Source organism: Bos grunniens, chromosome 16, assembly GCF_055505025.1.
Source record: "Bos grunniens cultivar Pamir isolate PY7600 chromosome 16, Bosgru_T2T1.0, whole genome shotgun sequence".
NCBI classification, from domain to species: domain Eukaryota; kingdom Metazoa; phylum Chordata; class Mammalia; order Artiodactyla; family Bovidae; genus Bos; species Bos grunniens.
This window is the reverse complement of record NC_141180.1, coordinates 9,798,194-9,823,869: the sequence shown is the minus strand read 5'-3', so window position 1 is coordinate 9,823,869 and position 25,676 is coordinate 9,798,194. Positions and strand designations below refer to the sequence as shown.

The following is a 25,676-nucleotide window of genomic DNA, read 5'->3' as shown; positions in this document are numbered from 1 at the left end:
CCTAAAGCCAAGTTGTCTTAATAAGGTCTATGTTCTATTCAGTATCCTACATAACTGCATCTTAATTATCTGTGCCAAAAAGAAAATTGATAAAAGAAAACAAAAATACTACATAATCTGCCTGTATTCCAGGCTAGTAGAGCAGTCATGCCTCTCTAATTATCTAAAACTAGGTACATAGAAAATTACTATCTTTTTGGTCTTCAATAAATATAAAGCAATAATATTTAGGACAAAAAATTTTTAAATAACATAACTGTTTTATATTAATAATTATCATATAATATTTAGTAAATTAAAAGATATGACCAATCCACCAATCCCCTAGTACTGAAATGGCCTTTCTTTTGTTCTTTTCTTCTGTGTTTCTTTATTCCATTGTTCATTAGTATTTCCATTACAGTGTGAAAAAAAAGTAAAAAGAAATTGTAAATTAGCACACTTTAAGAAAACTCATGAAAAGGTTGAAGAAACAAAATTTTGAAAGGTTTTGAAATTATTTGAGATTATTCCCCTCACTGACTAAATTTAATCTTTATTTTTCACCCTAACAAGTTAATTTCTAGCAGCAAAGATCCAATAAGCTAAATGTATTAATAAAATGCAAACTTAGTACCAAACAAAAAACAAAAAATTTCAGGTGAATTGATTCAAATAATATTAACAAACAGGACAGAAATTTTAATTGAGCAAATTTCCTCAGTGCTACACTATAATTTCATTCATCAGAACAGCTTTAACATTTTACTGTAGAGAAAATATGATGACTAAATAGTAACAAATCCTACCAATCAGTTCACTTCAATTTACCAGGCCATCGACTGCCAGATTTAAAAACTGTATACCAAATTTAATTACTAGAAATATTTTAAACTATAAACACATATATACAGACCAGAGCCTTTTAATCAGAAGACTATGGATGTATAATATTTCTTGTGTGTCTCTGTGAATTTGTCTCAGAGAACACCCATTTTTAAAAATCATATTTTGAAAGTAACTCACCATCCCCTAAAATTTAAGAACCACTAGTTTCAGCAAATTTAAGTGAAATCTCAAATCATACCAGTGAAAAACAGAAAGCACACTGTATGTATGGCTGAAATTTTACAGTTAATTCTCAAGGGCATATAAAAATATCTTAACGGAAAAACCATTTTTCAAAATTCAAAGACTGAAGAGATTCTTTTGAGATTATCCAACTACATGTGATTAAAAATATGTACAACTTAACAGCTAACGAGAATTTCATGCTTTTAAAACCTCTGTATTATTAAACCCAGTATTGCTAGTTTTACAAAAACCATGGCATAAATTTCAGATGAACTGTGTGCAGTGCTACTAAAAAGTAGTTTACCACTTCAGATTTTCTATTCTATAAGCTCTAATGTGCTGATAAATCTTAAAAGTTTTATCAATTTACACTAATCCTAGGATTCCTCTTTCATTCTATTTGGATGTTTAGGTGCTATTGCTATTGCTATTGCTAAGTCACTTCAGTTGTGTCCGACTCTGTGTGACCCCATAGACGGCAGCCCACCAGCCTTCCCCGTCCCTGGGATTCTCCAGGCAAGAACACCGGAGTGGGTTGCCATTTCACTCCCCAATGCATGAAAGTGAAAAGTGAAAGTGAAGTCACTCAGTCGTGTCCAACCCTCAGCGACCCCATGGACTGCAGCCTTCCAGGCTCCTCCATCCATGGGATTTTCCAGGCAAGAGTACTGGAGTGGGGTGCCATTGCCTTCTCCAGTATAGGTGCTAGACAGACGAAATAAATAATGAAGCAGACTATTGCTTTAAAATGTCCCACGTAGTTAAGAATATAAATTTCTTTCTCTTGTCTTTTATAATAAAATATAAAATGAAATGTCACTAAAAAAATTCAAGTCCTTGCAAAATAAAAATCAACAATATAATCTGGGGGAATTCCCTGGCAGTCCAGTGGTTAGGACTTTGCACTTTCACGACAAGGGCCTAGGAGGAACTAAGAGCCACATGCAAGCCACATGATGCCGCCAGAAAAAACCCAACCTTCCCCAAACCAAACAATATAATCTGAAGCAACACCGTGCGCCCATATATAAAGCATGGTTCTTCTCTATCTCCCACGGACTATGTAGAAAATGCTGATATTATCTATCCTATTGTCATTAACAAAGCTATCATTTTTCATTTTATTCAGGATAGACTCTTGTCTCCAATGGTTCAAGCCTGTGGGAGGCATTACAGATAAGCCAATATAACACCCATTCCCTTCCCCCAATATGTCTCTACTACCGAAGCAGGAAAAACTAAATATTCATTCTGTCAGTCTGCCTTTCAACTACAGTAATGGAAACATGAAAGAGTAAAGAAAAAAGAGAAATTAAAAACAATTCAACAAAATAAAGAAAGAGATGAGAAAAACAAAAAGATTTCAAGGGAAAAGATACAGAGAGAGAACAGAATCAACATGAACAGCAGAAAGAAGAAGAAAAACAACGTGACAGAATGAAATAAATACTAAAAAGTATTACTGAAGAAAATGTTTCAGAAATAAAAGTGGGCTTTTTACAGTGAAAGAACACCATTCAACTGGGAAAATTGATGTAGAAAAGTCAAGACTTACAGATAGCTCAATAAAAGATATTTTAAAGGAAAAATATCTTTTGGGCATCCAAGCAAAACCACTAAGAATATGAAAGGAAAAAAAAATCAGACTGAAGACAATGGAATATTCAAGGTACTTAAGGAAATTAAGGAAAGAAGCTGAACCAAGGATTTTATATCAATTCAAGCTGATCTTTAAACATGAAGGCTACAAACTGCTATGAAACATGCAAGAACTCAGGAAACAATGTTCACATGAGACCTTCTACTAAAGAATGAGCTTCAAATTACCAAGAAATGATCAGAAAAATTTTTCATAAGGACTGACAGTAAATATTAAATATATTTCCTGTAGAACTAATGACAAGTGATGGGCATATAGGTATTTACTGTGAGAGTAAAACTGTATTACTTTACACTAGATGCTAGAGAGGCAGGAAGTGGAGGAAGAAAAGACTACTTATTAATTTCAATACTGTTCACTCTAGAGAATCAATAAACTAGCTACAAAAGAAAGCACCAAGGGTATTTCTTAAAGTTATCAGCATAAAGGCAACCATTATATATATATATATATTATATATGTGTGTGTATATATGTATATATACACCTCTTTCTAAATATCAAAAGTATATCTTTTTAAAAAAGGGGGAATGCAAAGAAAACAGGTACTATAGTTTTAAAAAAAAATTGTGCCATGTTTTGTGCATGTGTTATCCCATTCAATTTTTATACAACCCTGTTTAATGCCAGCTTTGTAAAGGAGGATGCAGAGAAATTTAGCAGCTTAATTAAGGTCATTTCCATAGGTAAGTTAACAAAACTGAGATTTGAGTAGAGGTCTGTCACCAGGATCATTTCCACTTCACCATACTTTGTAATAATATTTTTCTTGTATCTTGTTAGAATATGTATATATAAACTTCTGTACCATTTAACCAAGGCACATCTGTACCTGTATAATTATACCTTTAAAAAGTCACTTATGAGGGGCTTAAAAAAAAAAGTGATAGCTAGTGGGAGACCTTATTTAATGGTGTTAAATGAAGCTAAAAAGGTATGAATTAAAACTTCATAAGAATTTGTATATATCTGTCTTGGACCATAGATGGTATCTAGGGGAAGCAGTAAAGCTTTTAGTAATGCAGAACAAGGACACTGGAGCAATATTTTGCTATAAACCTTATCCTACCACTTACTTTTTGTATAATCTTGGGCAGGATTCTTGATCTATTTTAGCTTAATCTTAATCTTATCCATAAAAAATGAACAGTATCTACTTTTTATAGTATTATTACACAACCTGCTCCAGTATTCTTTTCTGAAAAATCCCATGGACAGAGGAGACTGGCAGGTTACAGTCCATGGGGTTGCAAAGAGTTGGACACGATTGAGCACACACACAGAGACATACATAATTACCTAAACACAATCAGCAAGCCATCTGATAAACTAATATTATTGGTTATATGTAGGCAAATACATTCAATTCTCTAGAAAAACACTTCATTGTGCTTGCCTGCAGATTTTAGGTCACTAACACTATCTTAGCTGGTTTCAGAAAAGGCAGAGGAACCGGAGATCAAATTGCCAACATCCGCTGGATCATCGAAAAAGCAAGAGAGTTCCAGAAAAACATCTATATCTGCTTTATTGACTATGCCAAAGCCTTTGACTGTGTGGATCACAATAAACTGTGGAAAATTCTGAAAGAGATGGGAATACCAGACCACCTGACCTGCCTCTTGAGAAACCCATATGCAGGTCAGGAAGCAACAGTTAGAACTGGACATGGAACAACAGACTGGTTCCAAATACGAAAAGGAGTACGTCAAGGCTGTATACTGTCACCCTGCTTATTTAACTTCTATGCAGAGTACATCATGAGAAATGCTGGGCTGGAAGAAATACAAGCTGGAATCAAGACTGCCGGGAGAAAAATCAACAACCTCAGATATGCAGATGACACCACCCTTATGGCAGAAAGTGAAGAGGAACTCAAAAGCCTCTTGATGAAAGTGAAAGTGGAGAGTGAAAAAGTTGGCTTAAAGCTCAACATTCAGAAAACAAAGATCATGCCATCTGGTCCCATCCTTTCATGTGAAATAGATGGGGAAACAGTGGAAACAGTGTCAGACTTTATTTTTGGGGGCTCCAAAATCACTGCAGATGGTGACTGCAGCCATCCAATTAAAAGACGCTTACTCCTTTGAAGGAAAGTTATGACCAACCTAGATACAATATTCAAAAGCAGAGACATTACTTTGCCAACAAAGGTCCGTCTATAGTCAAGGCTATGGTTTTTCCAGTGGTCATGTATGGATGTGAGAGTTGGACTGTGAAGAAGGCTGAGGGCCAAAGAATTGATGCTTTTGAACTGTGGTGTTGGAGAAGACTCTTGAGAGTCCCTTGGACTGCAAGGAGATCCAACCAGTCCATTCTGAAGGAGATCAGCCCTGGGGTTTCTTTGGAAGGACTGATGCTAAAGCTGAAACTCCAGTACTTTGGCCACCTCATGTGAAGAGTTGACTCATTGGAAAAGACTCTGATACTGGGAGGGATTGGGGGCAAGAGGAGAAGGGGACGACAGAGGATAAGATGGCTGGATGGCATCACCAACTCGATGGACATGAGTTTGAGTGAACTCTAGGAGTTGGTGATGGACAGGGAGGCCTGGCGTGCTGTGATTCATGGGGTCGCAAAGAGTCAGACACGACTGAGCGACTGAACTGAACTGACTGAACACTATCTTAAAAATATACAAATCATCCTTTCAGAATGGCTATCATCAAAAAGACCACAAACAACAAATATTGGTGAGGATATGGGAAAAAAAGGAAGACTTGTGCACTACTGGTGGAAATGTAAACTGATAAAGTCACTGTGCAGAATAATATGGAGGTTCTGAAAAAAACTAAAAACAGAATTACCATACGACCCAGCAATTTCACTCGTAGGTGTATATCCAAGAAAACAGAAACACTAATTTGAAAAGATACATGCATCCCAATGTTCACAGCAGCAGTATTTACAATATACAAGATAGAATGGAAGCAACTTAAGTATCCATCAACAGATGAACAGATAAAAAAGATACAGATAAAAAAGATACAAGGGAATACTACTCAGTTATAAAAAGAATGAAATTTTGCCATTTGCAAAAACATGGATGAAACTGGAGAGTATTGCGCTAAGCGAAATAAATGAGAAAGACAAATATATGATATCACTTAAGCATGAAATCTAAAAAATAAAGCAGACTAGTGAATATAACAAAAAAGAAGCAGACTCACAGATATAAAGAACAAACGGGTGGTTACCACTGGGGAAAGGAACGAAGGAAGAGAAAAGAAAGGGGTAGGGGACTACAAGGTACAAACAACTATTTATAATATAAATAAGCTACAAGAATACATTACATAGCACAGGAAATATAGCCAATATGTTATAACTACAAATGGAGTACAATTTATAAAAAATACTGAATCACTATTTATACACCTGGAACTAATACAATATTGTAAATCAACTATACCCCAATAAAAAATATTAAAGTCACTATAGTTGGAAGTATTAGGCAAGAGTACCTTTTACTTTCTCCCTCACAGCTTTGCTTATTTTACAAGTAAGAAAATATCTGTAAACTGAAGGCATCATATGGGTCTTCTCAGAGCATTTTAATTAGACATTCTGGAGAGCAAAAATAAAACCTAATGTATACAATAAAAAAACCAACAATCATAAAGACTAGCCATATAAAAACATGCGCAAAGAAACCCTGTAAGGGCTTCCCAGTTTGATCCCTGGGTTGGGAAGATCCCCTAGAGAAGGAAATGGCAACCCACTCCAGTGTTCTTACCTGAAAAATTCCACGGACAAAGAAGCCTGGGGGGCTACAGTCCATGGGATTGCAGAGTTGGACATGACTGAGCAACTGAGCACACACACACACCCCCATGCATGCATGCAGACGAAACCCTAAACACACGTAAGTATATTTCATAGCTATAATGGAACCTTTGTAACAGTTTTTAAATACAGCATAATAATTACAATACGTTCTGCTCTGAATCTTTATCTAAAGAGCCCTAGTTATTTAAGTATTGGTAGCACCAATGTGATTCAGTTAACTGGGTGAACCTCAGATGACCTTATACTAAAGCCATGTATTCGAGGGGAATGTTTGAATAAAGAAGTTAGGGCTAGAAAGAATTGGCTGGAGAAGGTTTAATGGAAGAATTGGTCCTTCTCATAAAGTAAGTTTTTATTACCAGTTTTCCAATAATTATGAGGAGTGAGTTGTCACACAGTGGCATTAGGGCAGGAAGACTATTCCTCCCTCAGTCTCAACTAAAAAGATGTGCTTCAGAGAGGACTTCTGCAATGGCAGAGTGAGGACTTCAGTAAATTTGCTTTCCCACAAAAAAACCATGAAAAACACTTTGAGTTGGCAGAGAGACAGGTCAGTGGAGATTATCTACTTTGAGGTGCAAAAGAAAGACTGAACACAAAATGAACAGAGTTTCAAAGACTTATGGGATACCATCAATCATACCGACATACTACACACAATGGGAGTCTCAGAAGGAGAGGAGAAAGAGGAAGAAATAACAGTTGAAGAAATGGCTAAAAACAATTCAAATTTGATGAAAAGTATTAATTTATACAAGGAACTCAACTGGAGCTCAGTGGAGCTCCAACTAGAATAAAGTCAAAGAGATCCATATCTAGAGACAACATAATCAAACTGACAAAAGTTAAAGACGAACAGAAAATTTTCCAAGCGGAAAGAGATAATGTATCACCTACATCAGATCCTAGTAAGATTAATAACTGACTTGGACAGAAAACCATGGACACCAGAGGATCAGTGGGAGGAGACCTTCAAAGTGTTGAGGGGAAAAGGCAGTTAACCAAGAATTCTATATTCAGCCAAACTGTCCTTCAAAAATGAAGGGAAAATTAAGATATTCCCAGATTAATCGACTTGCCTTACAAGAAATATTAAAGGGAATCCTTCAGGCTGAGACAAAATGACACTGTATGTAACTTGAGTTCATAGGAAGAAAGGAAGAGCATGGGTAAAGGTAACTACATAGGTAAATATGAAAGAGTGTAAATGTATTTTTATTTATAACTCTTTCATTTTGTTTTACAAGTCAACCACATAAAGCAGTAATTATAAAACTGGGTTGATGGATGTACAATGTACAGGCATACTTCGGAGATATTGCAGGTTTGGTTCCAGGCCACCATAATAAAGTGAATTTTGCACTAAAGCAAGTCACATGAATTTTTCTGGCTTACCAAAGTATATAAAAGTTATGTTTATGGCGGCTGCTAAGTCGCTTCAGTCGTGTCCGACTCTGTGCGACCCCATAGACAGCAACCCATCAGGCTCCGCTGTCCCTGGGATTCTCCAGGCAAGAATATTGGAATGGGCTGCCATTTCCTTCTCCAATGCATGAAAGTGAAAAGTCAAAGTGAAGTTGCTCAGTCATGCCCGACTCTTAGCGACCCCATGGACTGCAGCCTACCAGGCCCCTCCGTCCATGGATTTTCCAGGCAAGAGTACTGGAGTGGGGTGCCATTGCCTTCTCGAGTTATGTTTACATTATAGTCTATTAAATATGCAATCACATTATGTTTTATAAAAACAATGTACATACCTTAATTTAAAAATACTTTATTGCTAAAAATGCTAACCATCATCTGAGTCTTCAGCAGGCTGTAATCTTTTTGCAATAATAACATCAAAGATCACTGATCACAGATCATCATAAAAATATAACAATGTAAAAGTTGAAAATATTACAAGAATTATCAAAATGTGACACTGAGACATGAAGTAAGAAAATGGTGCTGATAGACTTGCTTCACACAAGGTTGCCACAAACCTTCAATTTGTAAAAAAAAAAATGCAGTATCTGCAAAGTGCAATGAAGTAAAGTGCAATAAAATGCCTGCATAAAGATACAATCTGTATGACAATAACAGCACAGAAGAAGGGGGAGGGAATGGAGGTATACTGGACCAAAGTTTTGTATACTACTAAAATTACTAATACTACTAAAATTGAATACTACTACTATTCAACCAAACTAGTTCATTTTAAAATGTAATCCCTAGGGTAAGTACTAAGAAAATACCTCAAAAAAGTATAGTTAAAGAAACAAGAGAATTAAAATGGTACTCCAGAAAATCCGTATTTAATACAAAACACAATAACGGAGGGGTAGAGGAATGAGAAAGACATAAGACATAGAACAGCAAAATGTTGCTTAGTTTAGATTGTGTTCGATTCTGTGACCCCATGGAGCCTGCCAGGCTCCTCTGTCCATGGGATTTCCCAGGCAAGAATAATGGAATGGGTTGCCATTTTCTTCTCCAGGGGTTCTTCCCAACCCAAGGATAGAACCCACATCTCCTGCATTGCAGGCTGATTCTTTACCACTGAGCTACCAGGGAAGGCCAAAACAGCAAACGTAAATTCTACCTTACCAGCAATTACATTCAATATAAATGGATTAAACATTAGTCAAAAGCAGAGACTGTCAAAACTGATTAAAAAAAAAAAAACAGGTTTCAACTACATGCTGTTTACAAGAGACACTATTTAGCCACACTGTGTGGCTTGCAGGATCTTTGTTCCCTGACCATGGATTGAACTTAGGCCCTCAGCAGTGAAACTGAAAAGTCCTAACCACTGGACCACCAAGGAATTCCCAAGAGATAAAATTTAGATTCAAAGAAACAAATAGATAAGAAGTCAATGTACAGAAAAGATATATCATGCAAACAGTAACCAAAAGAGAGTCAGACAGTAGCTGTAAAATACTATATATAGTATTTATATAGTGGTTATAAATTTATGTAATATTTATATATGTAAATTTATTAGTATTTATATATAGTATTCAAATAGTGGTTATAGAATACTATATCAGACAAAATGTATTTTAACACAAAAACTGTAAAATGATTATAAACATGATTTATAAGACCCCAAAATACATGAATCAAAAACTGACAGAAAAGAGAAACAGACAATTCAACTGTAACAGTAGGAAATTTCAATATTTCATTTTCAATAGTGGAGAGAACTAGACAGAAGGTCAACAAGGAAACTGAAAACTTAAACAACCAACTAGATCTAAGAGATTTCAGCACAACACTCCATCCAGCAACAACAGTATTCACATTCTTCTCAAGCACACATGAAACATTCTCCATGATAAACTATATGCTAGGCCTAATACATTTAAAAGGATTGAAAACTTCAAAGTATATTCACCAACCACAATGAAATAAAATTATAAATCAGTAACAGAAAGAAATATGGGAGCCAGAAATTCAGGTGGAAGTTGCTCAGTCTTGTCCTACTCTTTGTGACCCCATGGACTATATAGTCCATGGAATTCTCCAGGCCAGAATACTGGAGTGGGTAGCCTATCCCCCCTTCTCCAAAGGATCTTCCCAACACAGGGATTGAACCCAGGTCTCTGGCATTGCAGGTGGACTCTTTACCAGCTGAGCCATCAAGGAAGCCCAAGAATACTGGAATGGGTAGCCTATCCCTTCTCCAGTGGATCTTCCTGACCCAGGAATTGAACCAGGGTCTCCTGCATTGCAGGCGGATTCTTTACCAGCTGAGCTACTAGGGAAGCCCAGTCCCTCAGTTGTACCCAACTCTTTGTGACCCCATGGACGATAGTCCATGGCATTCTCCAGGCCAGAATACTGGAGTGGGTAGCCTTCCCTTCTCCAGGAGATCTTCCCAATCAAGGGATCAAACCCAGGTCTCCTGCCTTGCAGGCAGACTCTTTACAAGCGGAGCCACAAGGGAAGCCCAGAAATTAAACACATTCTTAAATAACTAATGGGCCAAATAAGTCACAGAGGAAGTTAGAAAACACTCTGAAATCAATAAAAATAAAAACACAACATGTCAAAACTTATGGGAAACATGTTAAACAAAAACTTACACATTCATACCACTTCTAGTCACAAAGGCCAAAAAATAGAAACCACCTAACTGTCCATCTACTGATTAATGGATAAACAAAATGTGGTATGTCCATATAATGGAATATTATTCAGCCATTAAAAGGAATGACATATTGATACATGTTACAATATTGATGAACCCTGAAAATATTATGGTAAGCATATAAGGCAAATCCACAGACACAGAGAGTAGATTAATAGCTGCCAGTGGCTGGGAGGTAGGGGGCAGGTAAAGAATGGGAACTGACTGTTAATGACAAGGGTGTTTCCATCTGGGGTGATGAAAAGACTGTAGATGATGAAAAGGTAATGAAAAGGTGCCTATTACACTAGGTAACAGTGATGGCTGCTTAGCATTACGAATGTACTTAACGCTAAGGAATATACTTTGAAACAGTTTAAAAGGTAAATGTTAAGTGTAATTTACTATTAAAAAAATGAAAAGCAATATTTTGGGAAAAGGAAATGTTAAGAAAATGTATTAAAAATCTAGTACTTTAAATAGACACTCAAATCTAAAACAGAGTTCCATGATTTCAGCAGAACAGCATAAATAAAATTATGTTCCATACTTGTATGTGAGGCCAAGAGGCCTCAAGTGTGGGTTCATCCTCTTCTGGATCAAAATCTGGATTATCACTTGGAGGAAGAGTTCGGAAGATGTTAGCACTGATCTGTAAAGAAAAATAAATTTAGACTTCTCTGTTGTTCAGTTAAATTTAAAAATGCAAAATGAAATATTTTAAAGATAACTTTAAGAAAAAAGCTGTGACTATAAGTTTAGCTCAAAACCTATAAACCTCTTCAAGATATGAAGGCAGCCATTTATTTCTTTATTTTCTCTATCCCATAACTCTGACCTCTACAGACATCAAATTTCATATAGACTACCTCCAGATTCCTCTTCTTTAAATCACAAATTTTTTTTTTTTCAAAGTTTTGCTTAAAAAAAAAAAAAGTGGAGGGGAGGAAATTGGGGGAGGGGAGCATAAAGTTCCTAACTCTCCCTATCCCTAACTTCCTCTTTTCATCTTTCCACAACTTCTCCCATACTTTAACCCAGACTTTTACTTACCTTATAACCCAAAAGAGTTTGGTAAAATATCTCTAGTCTTATACACACACCACATTTTATAAAGCAGAGGAGGATGGGGGTATATGGCCATTACAGACATAGTTTATAATACACCATGATGGCATCACTGACTCAATGGATATGGGTTTGGGTGGACTCCAGGAGTTGGTGATGGACAGGGATGACTGGCATGCTGCGGTTCATGGGGTCGCAAAGAATTGGACACAACTGAGCTACTGAACTGAACTGATGATGATTTGATTTAGATAATTTGGTTTCATTTACCCTGAGCCTTTTAAAAAATACTAATCTCTCTGAAATAAAGGTATGCTTTGAGACTCTTCATTTTAGATTCTAACTCATCTTTCATACTGTCTTAGTACCAAAGTACACTACAGTCCTTCTTTAGCAAAGAATAGATTATGAGCCCAACTCAAAAGTGTTTGAAGAATGATCAACAGACTGACAGACCAAATGGTTCAGTAACGTAAGGCCCTAACACTTGAGGCATTGGTCATTTAAGATAAATTACTTGGGGAATAGAGGATGAGACAAATGTTGTTTGGTTCAGTTCAGTTCAGTTTAGTGGCTCAGTCATGTCCGACTCTTTGCAACCCCATGAACCGCAGCACGCCAGGCCTCCCTGTCCATCACCAACTCCCAGACTTCACTCAAACTCATGTCCATCGAGTCGGTGGTGCTATCCAGCCATCTCATCCTTTGTCGTACCCTTCTCCTCCTGCCCCCAATCCCTCCCAGCATCAGGGTCTTTTCCTATGAGTCAACTCTTCGCATGAGGTGGCCAAAGCATTGGAGCTTTAGCATCAGTCCTTACAGTGAATACCCAGGACTGATCTCCTTTAAGATGGACTGGTTGGATCTCCTTGCAGTCCAAGGGACTCTCAAGAATCTTCTCCGGCACCATAGTTCAAAAGCATCACTTCTTCAGCGCTCAGCTTTCTTCGCAGTCCAACTCTCACATCCATACATGACCACTGGAAAAACCATATGACTTTGCCTTTGTTGGCAAAGTAATGTCTCTGCTTTTCAATATGCTATCTAGGTCGGTCATAACTTTCCTTCCAAGGAGTAAGCGTCTTTTAATTTCATGGCTGCAATCACCATCTGCAGTGATTTTGGAGCCCCCCAAAATAAAGTCTGACACTGTTTCCACTGTTTCCCCATCTATTTCCCATGAAGGGATGGGACCAGATGCCATGATCTTCGTTTTCTGAATGTTGAGCTTTAAGCCAACTTTTTCACTCTCCTCTTTCACTTTCATCAAGAGGCTTCTGAGTTCCTCTTCACTTTCTGCCATAAGGGTGGTGTCATCTGCGTATCTGAGGTTATTGATATTTCTCCCGGCAGTCTTGATTCCAGCTTGTGCTTCTTCCAGTCCAGCGTTTCTCATGATGTACTCTGCATATAAGTTAAATAAGCAGAGTGACAATAAACAGCCTTGATGTACTCCTTTTCCTATCTGGAACCAGTCTGTTGTCCCATGACCAGTTCTAACTGTTGCTTCCTGACCTGCATATGGGTTTCTCAAGAGGCAGGTCAGGTGGTCTGGTATTCCCATCTCTTTCAGAATTTTCCACAGTTTACTGTGATCCACACAGTCAAAGGCTTTGGCATAGTCAATAAAGCAGATATAGATGTTTTTCTGGAACTCTCTTGCTTTTTCCATGATCCAGCGGATGTTGGGAATTTGATCTCTGGTTCCTCTGCCTTTTCTAAAACCAGCTTGAACATCAGAAGTTCACAGTTCACGTATTGCTGAAGCCTGGCTTGGAGAATTTTGAACATTACTTTACTCACGTGTGAGATGAGTACAACTGTGTGGTAGTTTGAGCATTCTTTGGCATTGCCTTTCTTTGGGATTGGAATGAAAACTGACCTTTTCCAGTCCTGTGGCCACTGCTGAGTTTTCCAAATTTGCTGGCATATTGAGTGCAGCACTTTCACAGCATCATCTTTCAGGATTTGAAATAGCTCAACTGGAATTCCATCACCTCCACTAGCTTTGTTTGTAGTGATGCTTTCTAAGGCCCACTTGACTTCACATTCCAGGATGTCTGGCTCTAGGTGAGTGATCACACCATCGTGATTATCTGGGTCGTGAAGATCTTTTTTGTACAGTTCTTCTGTGTATTCTTGCCACCTCTTTTTAATATCTTCTGCTTCTGTTAGGTCCATACCATTTCTGTCCTTCATCGTGCCCATCTTTGCATGAAATGTTCCCTTGGTATCTCTAATTTTCTTGAAGAGATCTTTAGTCTTTCCCATTCTGTTGTTTTCCTCTATTTCTTTGCATTGATCGCTGAGGAAGGCTTTCTTATCTCTCTTTGCTGTTCTTTGGAACTCTGCATTCAGATGCTTTTATCTTTCCTTTTCTCCTTTGCTTTTCGCTTCTCTTCTTTTCACAGCTATTTGTAAGGCCTCCTCAGACAGCCATTTTGCTTTTTTGCATTTCTTTTCCATGGGGATTGTCTTGATTTAAGGAACTCGATCTGATGAACTATGGTTGTTTGGTGGTATAAGCAAATTCGCAACCATTCTTATGAAGTGGCATTTATGGTATGCCAAATAACTGTTAACTGTCAATTACTATAAGGGGCTTCCCCAGTAGCTCGGCAGCAAAGAATATGCCTGCAATGCAGTAGACACAGGGGATGTGGGTTCTATCTCTGGGTTGGGAAGATACCCTGGAGGGGGCATGGAAACCATTCCAGTATTCTTGCCTGGAGAATCCCTTGGATAGAGGAGCTTGGCAGGCTACAGTCCACAAGGTTGCAAAGAGTTGGACACAACTAAACTGACTTAGCATGCACACATGCACAACCCATAAGACTTAGAAAGTAAAAATCTAAAATTTGATTTGCTAAAACTCAAAACCTATATATGGGGAAGAGCCAATAGATAGTTTAATAGATATCAATTTCACAACAAGTGGCCGAAAGTCATAGCTAGAACTCAAAAAGGGAATATATCCCATAGAAGGGCATAATTTGCCTTTGAAATCATACTTATTATTGTTGGTAGTAAAAGAAAAAGTATACTTGTAGCCACCAGTAAAATTAACTGTGTATCCCAAATACACCAAAAAGCTTTAAAGAACTAAGTGAGTAGGCTTCTTAACTAGAAATGAAGTACCCAGAAGTTAAAAAAAAAGTTTTTTTAAGACAAAAAACATACCTTTTGCTTGGGAAAATGAATTAAATCCCAGAATTTATTAACATATGGCAAATTACAGAATAATTTGACTCAAATATATACATATAGCTTATTTTGTTGTTGCCCAGTAGCTAAGTCATGTCTGACTCTTTGCACCCCCATAGACTGCAGCACACCAGGCTTCTCTGTCCTTCAGCATCTCCTGGAGCTTGCTCAAACTCATGGCTATTAGTGATGCATTCTAACCATCTCATCCTCTGTCACCCCCTTCTTCTCTTGTCCTTAATCTTTCCCAGGATCAGGGTCCTTTCCAACGAGTCAGCTCTTCGCATCAGGTGGCTAAAGTATTGGAACTTCAGCATCAGTCCTTCCAATGAAGATTCAGGGCTGATTTCCTATAGCATTGACTGGTTTGATCCTCCAACACCATAGTTCAAAACTGTCAATTCTTCGACACTCAGCCTTCTTTATGGTCCAACTCTCACCTCGGTACATGACTACTGGAAAAACCATAGCTTTGACTAGATGGACCTTTGTTGGCAAAGTAATGTCTCTGCTTTTCAATATGCTGTCTAGGTTGGTCATAGTTTTTCTTCTAAGGAGCAAGCATCCTTTAATTTCAGGCTGCAGTCACCATCTGCAGTGATTTTGGAACCCAAGAAAATAAAGTCTGTCACTGTTTGCATTGTTTCCCCATCTATTTGCCATGAAGTGATAGGAGCAGATGCCATAATCTTAGTTTTCAGAATGTTGAGTTTTAAGCCAGCCTTTTCACTTTCCTCTTTCACCTTCATCAGGAGGCTCATTAGTTGCTCTTCACTTTCTGCCATTAAAGTGGTATTATCTGCATATCTGAAGCTGTTGATATATTTATCTCTGCAATCTTGATTCCAGCTTGTGATTCATCCAGCCCAGCATTTCACATGAAATACTTTGCATGTAAGTTAAATAAGCACAGTGACAACATACAGCCTTTCCCGATTTTGAACCAGTTCGTTGTTCCATGTCCAGTTCTAACTGCTGCTTCTTGACCTGCATACAGGTTTCTCTGGAAGCAGGTAATATGGTCTGGGATTCCCATGTCATTAAGAATATTCCACAGTTTGTTGTGATCCACATAGTCAAAGGCTTCAGCATAGTCAATGAAGCAGAAGTAGACTTTTCTTTGGAATTCCCTTACTTTTTCTATGACCCAGCATATGTTGGCAAAACACCCTCTTCCAACAACATAAGAGATGACTCTACACATGGACATCACCAGATAGCCAGTATCGAAATCAGACTGATTATATTCTTTGCAGACAAAGACAGAAAAGTTCTATATGGTCAGCAAAAACAAGACTTGGAGCTGACTGTGGCTCAGATCTTCAGCTCCTTATTGCAAAATTTAGGCTTAAATTGAAGAAAGTAAGGAAAACCACTAGGCCATTCAGGTATGACCTAAATCAAATCCCTTGTGATTATACAGTGGAGGTAACGAATAGATGCAAGGGACTAGATCTGGTAGACAGACTGCACAAAGAACTATGGATGAAAGTTCATAACACTGTACAGGAGGTGATGACCAAAACCATCCCCAAGAAAAAGAAATGCCAGAAGACAAAGTGGCTGTCTGAGGAGGCCTAATAAATAGCTGAGAAAAGAGAAGCAAAAGGCAAAGGAGAAAGGGAAAGATATACCCAACTGAATGCAGAGTTCCAGAGAATAGCAAGGCAAGATAAGAAAGCCTTAAGTGACCAATGCAAAGAGTATGACTTAGTTTAGATCATACTTGCTATAACTTTCTGTGTGTTAGTAGCTCAGTCATGTCTGACTCTGTGGAACCTTCCACAACCAACACAAGTTTAAACTGTGTGCCTGGTGACTCTAATTATTCCAAATGAATTTTTCTATATTTTGTTATGCACTAAAATACAAAAATCATACGTCCTAAACAAATTTCTACAGTTTGAAGAATATGGCTAAATAATTAATAAACAGTACCCTGAACAATCTTTCTTCAATAGTTTTTTTTTTTTTCACATCAGATATTTCAAATGTTTGTTTATATCATTTAAAGGTCCTGAGTTTTGATTAAAATTCAGTGCTATAGAAGCTACATATATGATATCAAAATGTCCTAAATAAGAATGGTCTATATTTGACTCCCTGATCCATTTCTGAGATGTGGAGAGCCCCGTATTTTTTCATTAGTCTTTTCTTCACCCTTTAGCTATTCTTTCTCTATTCAGCTGCATGACATTAATTACCTACCAACCCATATAATCTTGAGCTTACATCTTTCTCCTAAGTTCTAGATCCACACTCTCCAATGTGGTAGCCACCAGTCATTGTGGCTACTGAATTCCCAAACTATCATAAAGCAATGACAGCATCACTGGAATGGATAATCTTTCAAACGGACTATTTTAAAAAACATTCTTTTGAGTACATCAACTACTGTACATTTACTAAAAATCAATCTCATTAAATTGTAATTACACCTCAGATCTTACTTGAATTTATATAAATCTGAGGAACTTAAGTCTAGAAGCTTACCATTTTTACTATATCAGAATACGCTGATTCAACAATTACACCACGATTAGTTGAAACATACTCAACCAGTTCATTCAATGTTGCTCTTTTAATTTCTTTGCTCTTCAAGTCTGAAACAGAGTCCATGAAATCAAACAGTATGCAACACTGCTGCAACTTCTGACAGAAAAGCTCTTGCTGTTCATTTGAGGTGGCATCTATAAATAAAAATAGAGAGAAACTTAGAAATGACCTACTCAGAAGTTACCTTCATATGTTTACTATTTTGCAGAAGCTATTCACATACATAAAGTAAAATTTCTCTCAAAAGCCTAGTGAGAAATTTACCATATAATCCCATTATTCATGCCAGGAATGAAATTTTACCTTCCTCCTATCTCACTACCATAATCAATCATTAAGTATTATTGATTCCATTTTTTATCTGGAATCTATCCTCTTCTTGTCACTCCCTCTGCCACTTTAATGACTCACACATTGATCATTTAGACTACAGCCGTGACATCCTAGGGCTTCCCACATGATGTGGTGGTAAAGAATCCGCCAGCTAACACAGGAGACTCAAGAGACATGGGTTCAATTCCTGGTTGGGAAGATTTCCTGGAGTAGGAAATGGCAACCCACTCCAGTATTCTTGCCTGGAAAATTTCATGGACAGAAGAGCCTGGCGGGCTACAGTCCATGGGGTCGCAAGAGAGTCAGACATGACTTAGAGACTAAACAACCACCACCACCTACCAGTGCCCTCCTCCAAGGGATCTTCCCAACTCAGAGACGGTTCCTCAAGGGCAAGGATCATTCACTGAGCAGGCTTTCCTTTTCATCTCTTTTACTACTAACATGGGATATATAGGGGGTTTCCCACGTTTTTTCCCCCAGTGCTAAAGAATCCACTGGCCAATGCAGGAGTCTCGAGTTGAATCCCTGGGTCAGGAAGATCCCCTGTAGAAGGAAATGGCAACACACTCCAGTATTCCTGCCTGGGAAATTCCATGGACAGAGGAGCCTAGTGGGCTAAAGTCCATGGGGTTCTCTTACATGACAGGCTAGTAGCCTACAGCTAACATGTTCAAAGACACAATATGATCTTCAAGACTAGCAAATAGTAGATTCAGGAACATGTTACATATAAAAAGTAAGTTTCTTTTTCTGGGCACCTATCTCTTCAGCCTCCTCTGAGAATAAATTAATGTTTTTCATAGCTTCTCAATTCCATAATGTGCTACTTAGCCTAAAGACTTCTTTCAAGTTGCTTTCTCCTCCAGAATTATGTCCCAGCATTACCTAATATTTGGATGGAAGAGGTCACCTTTGGATTTTACCAAACATTAGATATATTTAGAAAGCAGTTAACATTTCAACTCATTTGGCACTGAGTTAAAACACAAATGTCCAGTCCTCAAATTTTTGTTAAGTATTGAGGAACAGAAAAATCTTTTCTTACCTAAATACCTCCTATAAGTACATGTTCTATAAAGTACTCTGAACATAATAAAACATAATGCTACTAACATTAGCATTTCCTTCATGCCAAATACAATTCTAAGTGTTTCCTATGTCTATTTATTTAACTTCAAAACAGTCCATTGAAGCTAGTTTTGAAAGTTAGAGATGATTTCCTGTCTTCAAGAGCTTAGAAGCAAGTTGAAAAGGCAAGATCAGATCAGATCAGATCAGTCGCTCAGTCATGTCCGACTCTTTGCGACCCCATGAATCGAGCACGCCAGGCCTCCCTGTCCATCACCAACTCCTAGAGTTCACTGAGACTCACATCCATCGAGTCAGTGATCCCATCCAACCATCTCATCCTCTGTCGTCCCCTTCTCCTCCTGCCCTCAATCTTTCCCAGCATCAGGGTCTTTTCCAATGAGTCAACTCTTCGCATGAGATGGCCAAAGTACTGGAGTTTCAGCTTTAGCATCATTCCTTCCAAAGAAATCCTAGGGCTGATCTCCTTTAGGATGGACTGGTTGGATCTCCTTGCAGTCCAAGGGACTCTCAAGAGTCTTCTCCAACACCACAGTTCAAAAGCATCAATTCTTTGGCCCTCAGCCTTCTTCACAGTCCAACTCTCACATCCATACATGACCACTGGAAAAACCATAGCCTTGACTAGACGAACCTTTGCTGGCAAAGTAATGTCTCTGCTTTTCAATATGCTATCTAGGTCGGTCATAACTTTCCTTCCAAGGAGTAAGCGTCTTTTAATTTCATGGCTGCAATCACCATCTGCAGTGATTTTGGAGCCCCCCAAAATAAAGTCTGACACTGTTTCCACTGTTTCCCCATCTATTTCCCATGAAGGGATGGGACCAGATGCCATGATCTTCGTTTTCTGAATGTTGAGCTTTAAGCCAACTTTTTCACTCTCCTCTTTCACTTTCATCAAGAGGCTTTTGAGTTCCTCTTCACTTTCTGCCATAAGGGTGGCATCATCTGCATATCTGAGGTTGTTGATTTTTCTCCCGGCAGTCTTGATTCCAGCTTGTGCTTCTTCCAGTCCAGCGTTTCTCATGATGTACTCTGCATATAAGTTAAATAAGCAGGGTTACAATATACAGCCTTGACGTACTCCTTTTCCTATTTGGAACCAGTCTGTTGTCCCATGTCCAGTTCTAACTGTTGCTTCCTGACCTGCATACAAATTTCTCAAGAGGCAGATCAGGTGGTCTGGTATTCCCATCTCTTTCAGAATTTTCCACAGTTTATTGTGATCCACACAGTCAAAGGCTTTGGCATAGTCAATAAAGCAGAAATAGATGTTTTTCTGGAACTCTCTTGCTTTTTCCATGATCCAGCGGATGTTGGGAATTTGATCTCTGGTTCCTCTGCCTTTTCTAAAACCAGCTTGAATGTCAGGAAGTTCACGGTTCGCATATTGCTGAAGCCTGACTTGGAGAATTTTGAGCATTACTTGACTAGCGTGTGAGATGACTGCAATTGTACGGTAGTTTGAGCATTCTTTGGCATTGCCTTTCTTTGGGATTGGAATGAAAACTGACCTTTTCCAGTCCTGTGGCCACTGCTGAGTTTTCCAAATTTGCTGGCATATTGAGCACAGCACTTTCACACCATCGTCTTTCAGGATTTGGAATAGCTCAACTGGAATTCTATCACCTCCACTAGCTTTGTTTGTAGTGATGCTTTCTAAGGCCCACTTGACTTCACATTCCAGGATGTCTGGCTCTAGGTGAGTGATCACACCATCGTGATTATCTGGGTCATGAAGATCTTTTTTGTACAGTTCTTCTGTGTAGTCTTGCCATCTCTTCTTAATACCTTCTGCTTCTGTTAGGTCCATACCATTTCTGTCCTTTATCGAGCCCATCTTTGTATGAAATGTTCCTTTGGTATCTCTGATTTTCTTGAAGAGATCTCTAGTCTTTCCCATTCTGTTGTTTTCCTCTATTTCTTTGCATTGATCGCTGAAGAAGGCAAGATACAAAACCTTAAAAAATATAACCTGGAGTCAAAAAGAATTTGAGAGTGCTTACAAGATTAAATATGAACAGAACAATTAAAAATAAAATCAGGATTAATTAAAAGCAGGAAAGCTATACAGGGTATCTGACTGTTGTATTTAAGCACTCTGCGTTGAGTCTCTTAGAAGCTAAGGTAAAACAATGGTGGAAGAGTTGATCAGATTGTAAAAGGTTAAGTGAGAGAAGAGAGGATGCTCCTGTCATCTACTATTGGTTGGCCTACTTCTAGGTTCAAGACACATAACATTTTTATATCAGTCAAGTTTTTATAATGGTTATCCTAGTAAGAAAAGATCAATGGTTTCATCATTAAAAAATTATAAAATAGATGTTTAATATAGCCTAACTCTTAGGGATCTTTCTGAAACATCAATTTTCAGAATATTCTCATAAGAAAAGGAGACAAAAAATGTATTTCAATAAGCTGAAAAAATAAGACTATAGCTTGGCTGTATTTCATAAATATGAATAAAAAGTAATTTGTGAGAAAAAGAATGTATAATAATTTTGTTCACTAAATGTAAAAAGTACTGACAGTGTCTACACTGACGACTTTATACTTCAGTTTCCCCATTACAAGCATGCTTGCAAATGAAGCATACTCAGTGGTGTTTCAATATGGCAATGTAGTACTTTCAGGTGGTAAGGTCACATATTGTTTTTCCTTGGCTATTTTTACTAGGCCAATGTAACAGACTTGAAATACCAATATATTCATACTTATCATCATCGCTTCAAAATACCTCTGATATTGATAACAAGGTTCAGTCAGTTCAGTCTCTCAGTCGTGTCCGTCTCTTTGTGACCCCACGAATTGCAGCACACCAGGCCTCTCTGTCCATCACCAACTCCTGGACTTCACTCAAACTCATGTCCATCAAGTCAGTGATGCCATCCAACCATCTCATCCTCTGTCATCTCCTTCTCCTCCTGCCCCCAATCCCTCCCAGCATCAGGGTCTTTTCCTATGAGTCAACTCTTTGCAAGAGGTGGCCAAAGTACTGGAGTTTCAGCTTCAGCATCAGTCCTTCCAATGAATACCCAGGACCAATCTCCTTTAGGATGGACTGGTTGGATCTTGCAGTCCAAGGGACTCTCAAGGGTCTTCTCCAACACCACAGTTCAAAAGCATCAATTCTTCGGCGCTCAGCTTTCTTCACAGTCCAACTCTCACATCCATACATGACCACTGGAAAAACCATATGACTAGACGGACCTTTGTTGGCAAAGTAATGTCTCTGCTTTTCAATATGCTATCTAGGTCGGTCATAACTTTCCTTCCAAGGAGTAAGCGTCTTTTAATTCCATGGATGCAATCACTGCTCCAAAATGTGCAGTGATTTTGGAGCCCCCAAAAATAAAGTCTGACACTGTTTCCCCATCTATTTCCCATGAAGGGATGGGACCAGATGCCATGATCTTCGTTTTCTGAATGTTGAGCTTGAGGCTAACTTTTTCACTCTCCTCTTTCACTTTCATCAAGAGGCTTTTGAGTTCCTCTTCACTTTCTGCCATAAGGGTGGTGTCGTCTGCATATCTGAGGTTATTGATATTTCTCCCGGCAGTCTTGATTCCAGCTTGTGCTTCTTCCAGCCCAGTGTTTCTCATGATGTACTCTGCACATAAGTTAAATAAGCAGGGTGACAACACACAGTCTTGAAGTACTCCTTTTCCTATTTGGAACCAGTCTGTTGTCCCATGACCAGTTCTAACTGTTGCTTCCTGACCTGCATATGGGTTTCTCAAGAGGCAGGTCAGGTGGTCTGGTATTCCCATCTCTTTCAGAATTTTCCAGTTTATTGTGATCCACACAGTCAAAGGCTTTAGCATAGTCAACAAAGCAGAAATAGGATACAGGTTCAAAAACGGTGCTTTCAGACATGCAACTACTTGGAAAACTTAGCACCCTCAAACAACCTTTTATAGGAAATTCTGAGGACATGACGCAGCAATAGGGAGAAAGGGAAAGGAATGGAATCCAAGAATTATGGAAATTCAAGAAAAGCAGACCTAGAGAAAAACTGGATCAGTTTAGAGCAGGAGGAAAGAAGGCCCTAAGAAACTGGTCTCTAAAGCAGAATAATTAGGGTATCTTATCACATGGAGATTTGGAGGAAAAAACTGAGAGTATGTTAAAGGTGGGAAAAAAATAGACAATTAGAAATTCCAGGAAATACTTAAAAAAACTAAACAAGAAAGGAAATACATTATGCAGCTCTGGAGCCTATGCAGTCACACGTAAACCCTGCCCACTGGCTTTCAACTTTTATAATTAACAATTCACATAAAACTTAATTATGGCCATCAGATCAGATCAGATCAGTCGCTCAGTCATGTCCGACTCTTTGCGACCCCATGAATCGCAGCACGCCAGCCTCCCTGTCCATCGGTGAGGAGACACCCCTCGTCCAAGATAAGGAGCAATGGCTGTGCTTTGCTGGACCAGCCGTGAAGAGATATCCCACGCCCAGGGTAAGAGAAACCCAAAAAAGATGGTAGGTGTTGCAAGAGGGCATCAGAGGGCACACACACTGAAACCATACTCACAGAAAACTAGTCAATCTAATCACACTAGGACCACAGCCTTGTCTAACTCAGTGAAACTAAGCCATGCCCGTGGGGCAACCCAAGACGGGCGGGTCATGGTGGAGAGATCTGACAGAATGTGGTCCACTGGAGAAGGGAATGGCAAACCACTTCAGTATTCTTGCCTTGAGAACCCCATGAACAGTAGGAAAAGGCAAAATGATAAGATACTGAAAGAGAAACTCCCCAGGTCAGTAGGTGCCCAATATGCTACTAGAGATCAGTGGAGAAATAACTCCAGAAAGAATGAAGGGATGGAGCCAAAGCAAAAACAATACCCAGTTGTGGATGTGACTGGTGATAGAAGCAAGGTCCGATGCTGTAAAGAGCAATATTGCATAGGAACCTGGAATGTCAGGTCCATGAATCAAGGCAAATTGGAAGCGGTCAAACAAGAGATGGCAAGAGTGAATGTCGACATTCTAGGAATCAGCGAACTAAAATGGACTGGAATGGGTGAATTTAACTCAGATGACCATTATATCTACTACTGTGGGCAGGAATCCCTCAGAAGAAATGGAGTAGCCATCATGGTCAACAAAAGAGTCCGAAATGCAGTACTTGGATGCAATCTCAAAGACAGAATGATCTCTGTTCGTTTACAAGGCAAACCATTCAATATCACAGTAATCCAAGTCTATGCCCCAACCACTAACGCTGAAGAAGCTGAAGTTGAACGGTTCTATGAAGACCTATAAGACCTTTTAGAACTAACACCCAAAAAAGATGTCCTTTTCATTATAGGGGACTGGAATGCAAAAGTAGGAAGTCAAGAAACACCTGGAGTAACAGGTAGATTTGGCCTTGGAATACGGAATCAAGCAGGGCAAAGACTAATAGAGTTTTGCCAGGAAAATGCACTGGTCATAACAAACACCCTCTTCCAACACAAGAGAAGACTCTATACATGGACATCACCAGATGGTCAACACCGAAATCAGATTGATTATATTCTTTGCAGCCAAAGATGGAGAAGCTCTATACAGTCAGCAAAAACAAGACCAGGAGCTGACTGTGGCTCAGACCATGAACTCCTTATTGCCAAATTCAGACTTAAATTGAAGAAAGTAGGGAAAACCAGTAGACCATTCAGGTATGACCTAAATCAAATCCCTTATGATTATACAGTGGAAGTGAGAAATAGATTTAAGGGCCTAGATCTGATAGATAGAATGCCTGATGAGCTATGGAATGAGGTTCATGACACTGTACAGGAGACAGGGATCAAGACCATCCCCACGGAAAAGAAATGCAAAAGAAATTATGGCCATAGAAAATACTAACCTTAAAAATGTAAAGATGACAAAAGCTGAGGGTGAAAGGAGAGAAGGAGAAACTGAGGGGCACTACCTTTCCAACTTCACTTCCCATCATTCCCCCTTTACATCCTAAGTTCCATTCATGCTGACAGTTCCAAGTTCCCCAGGTGGCCCGTCTGCACATGTACTGGCTGGAATGCACTTTCCCATCATTATTTCTTCATTTTCTTTAGAAGCAAGTAAAGACAGTGCCCATGCAAACACTACTCAATGAGTAAAAAACTTTATTTGTAAAATTTTTAATTGGGAGGATAACTGCTTTACAAGGCTGTGTTAGTTTCTGCTGTACAAACAGCATGAATCATCTCTAAGTATACATATATCCCCTTCCTCTTGAGCCTCCCTCCCACCCCTCTAGGTCATCAAAAAGCACTGAGCTGAGCTCCCTGTGCTATACAGTAGCTTCCTACTATTTACCTATTTTAAACATGTTACTGTATATATGTCCGTGCTGCTTTCTCAATTCATCCCACTCTCTCCTCTTGCAGTAAAAAACTTTAGTCAAAGGATTTTAAGTCTACCAGGACCATTAACCACAACTATACCCTGTACTGTGAGACAGAGAATCAGGATACGTTAAGCCTAATATCATTAATTTATAAAACTTCCTTTGTACTAATTTCAAGCTTATCAAGTGGACTGTTAAGTGTTAAGTCTCTCAGTTGTGTTGGACTCTTACAACCCCACAGACTATAGCCCACCAGGCTTCTCTGTCTATGGGATTCTCCAGGCAAGAATACTGGAGTGGGATGCCATTTCCTTCTCCAGGGGATCTTCCTGACCCAGGATAGAATTCAAGTCTCCTGCAATGCAGGCAGATTCTTTACCGTCTGAGCCACCAGGGAAGCCTAGAACTACTGCAAACTATCAAGCGCAGTAGTTCTAAAATTTGTCCACAAATTATTT

At 38.7% G+C, this 25,676-nt stretch overlaps 1 protein-coding gene across 3 annotated transcripts in view; it reads right to left on the bottom strand.

Moving 5' to 3' along the window:
* Nucleotides 1-25,676, bottom strand: part of PPP2R5A (protein phosphatase 2 regulatory subunit B'alpha) — an 89,859-nt gene that overhangs the window by 22,119 nt on the left and 42,064 nt on the right. For all 3 annotated transcript variants that reach the window (XM_086343309.1, XM_086343308.1, XM_086343307.1), the window contains 2 exons: nt 17,384-17,580; nt 11,169-11,270 (listed from right to left, as the gene is read on the bottom strand). In XM_086343309.1, the coding sequence (XP_086199435.1) occupies nt 11,169-11,270; nt 17,384-17,509 (228 nt within the window). In that variant the 5' untranslated portion in view covers nt 17,510-17,580. The remainder of the gene's footprint in view (nt 1-11,168; nt 11,271-17,383; nt 17,581-25,676) is intronic.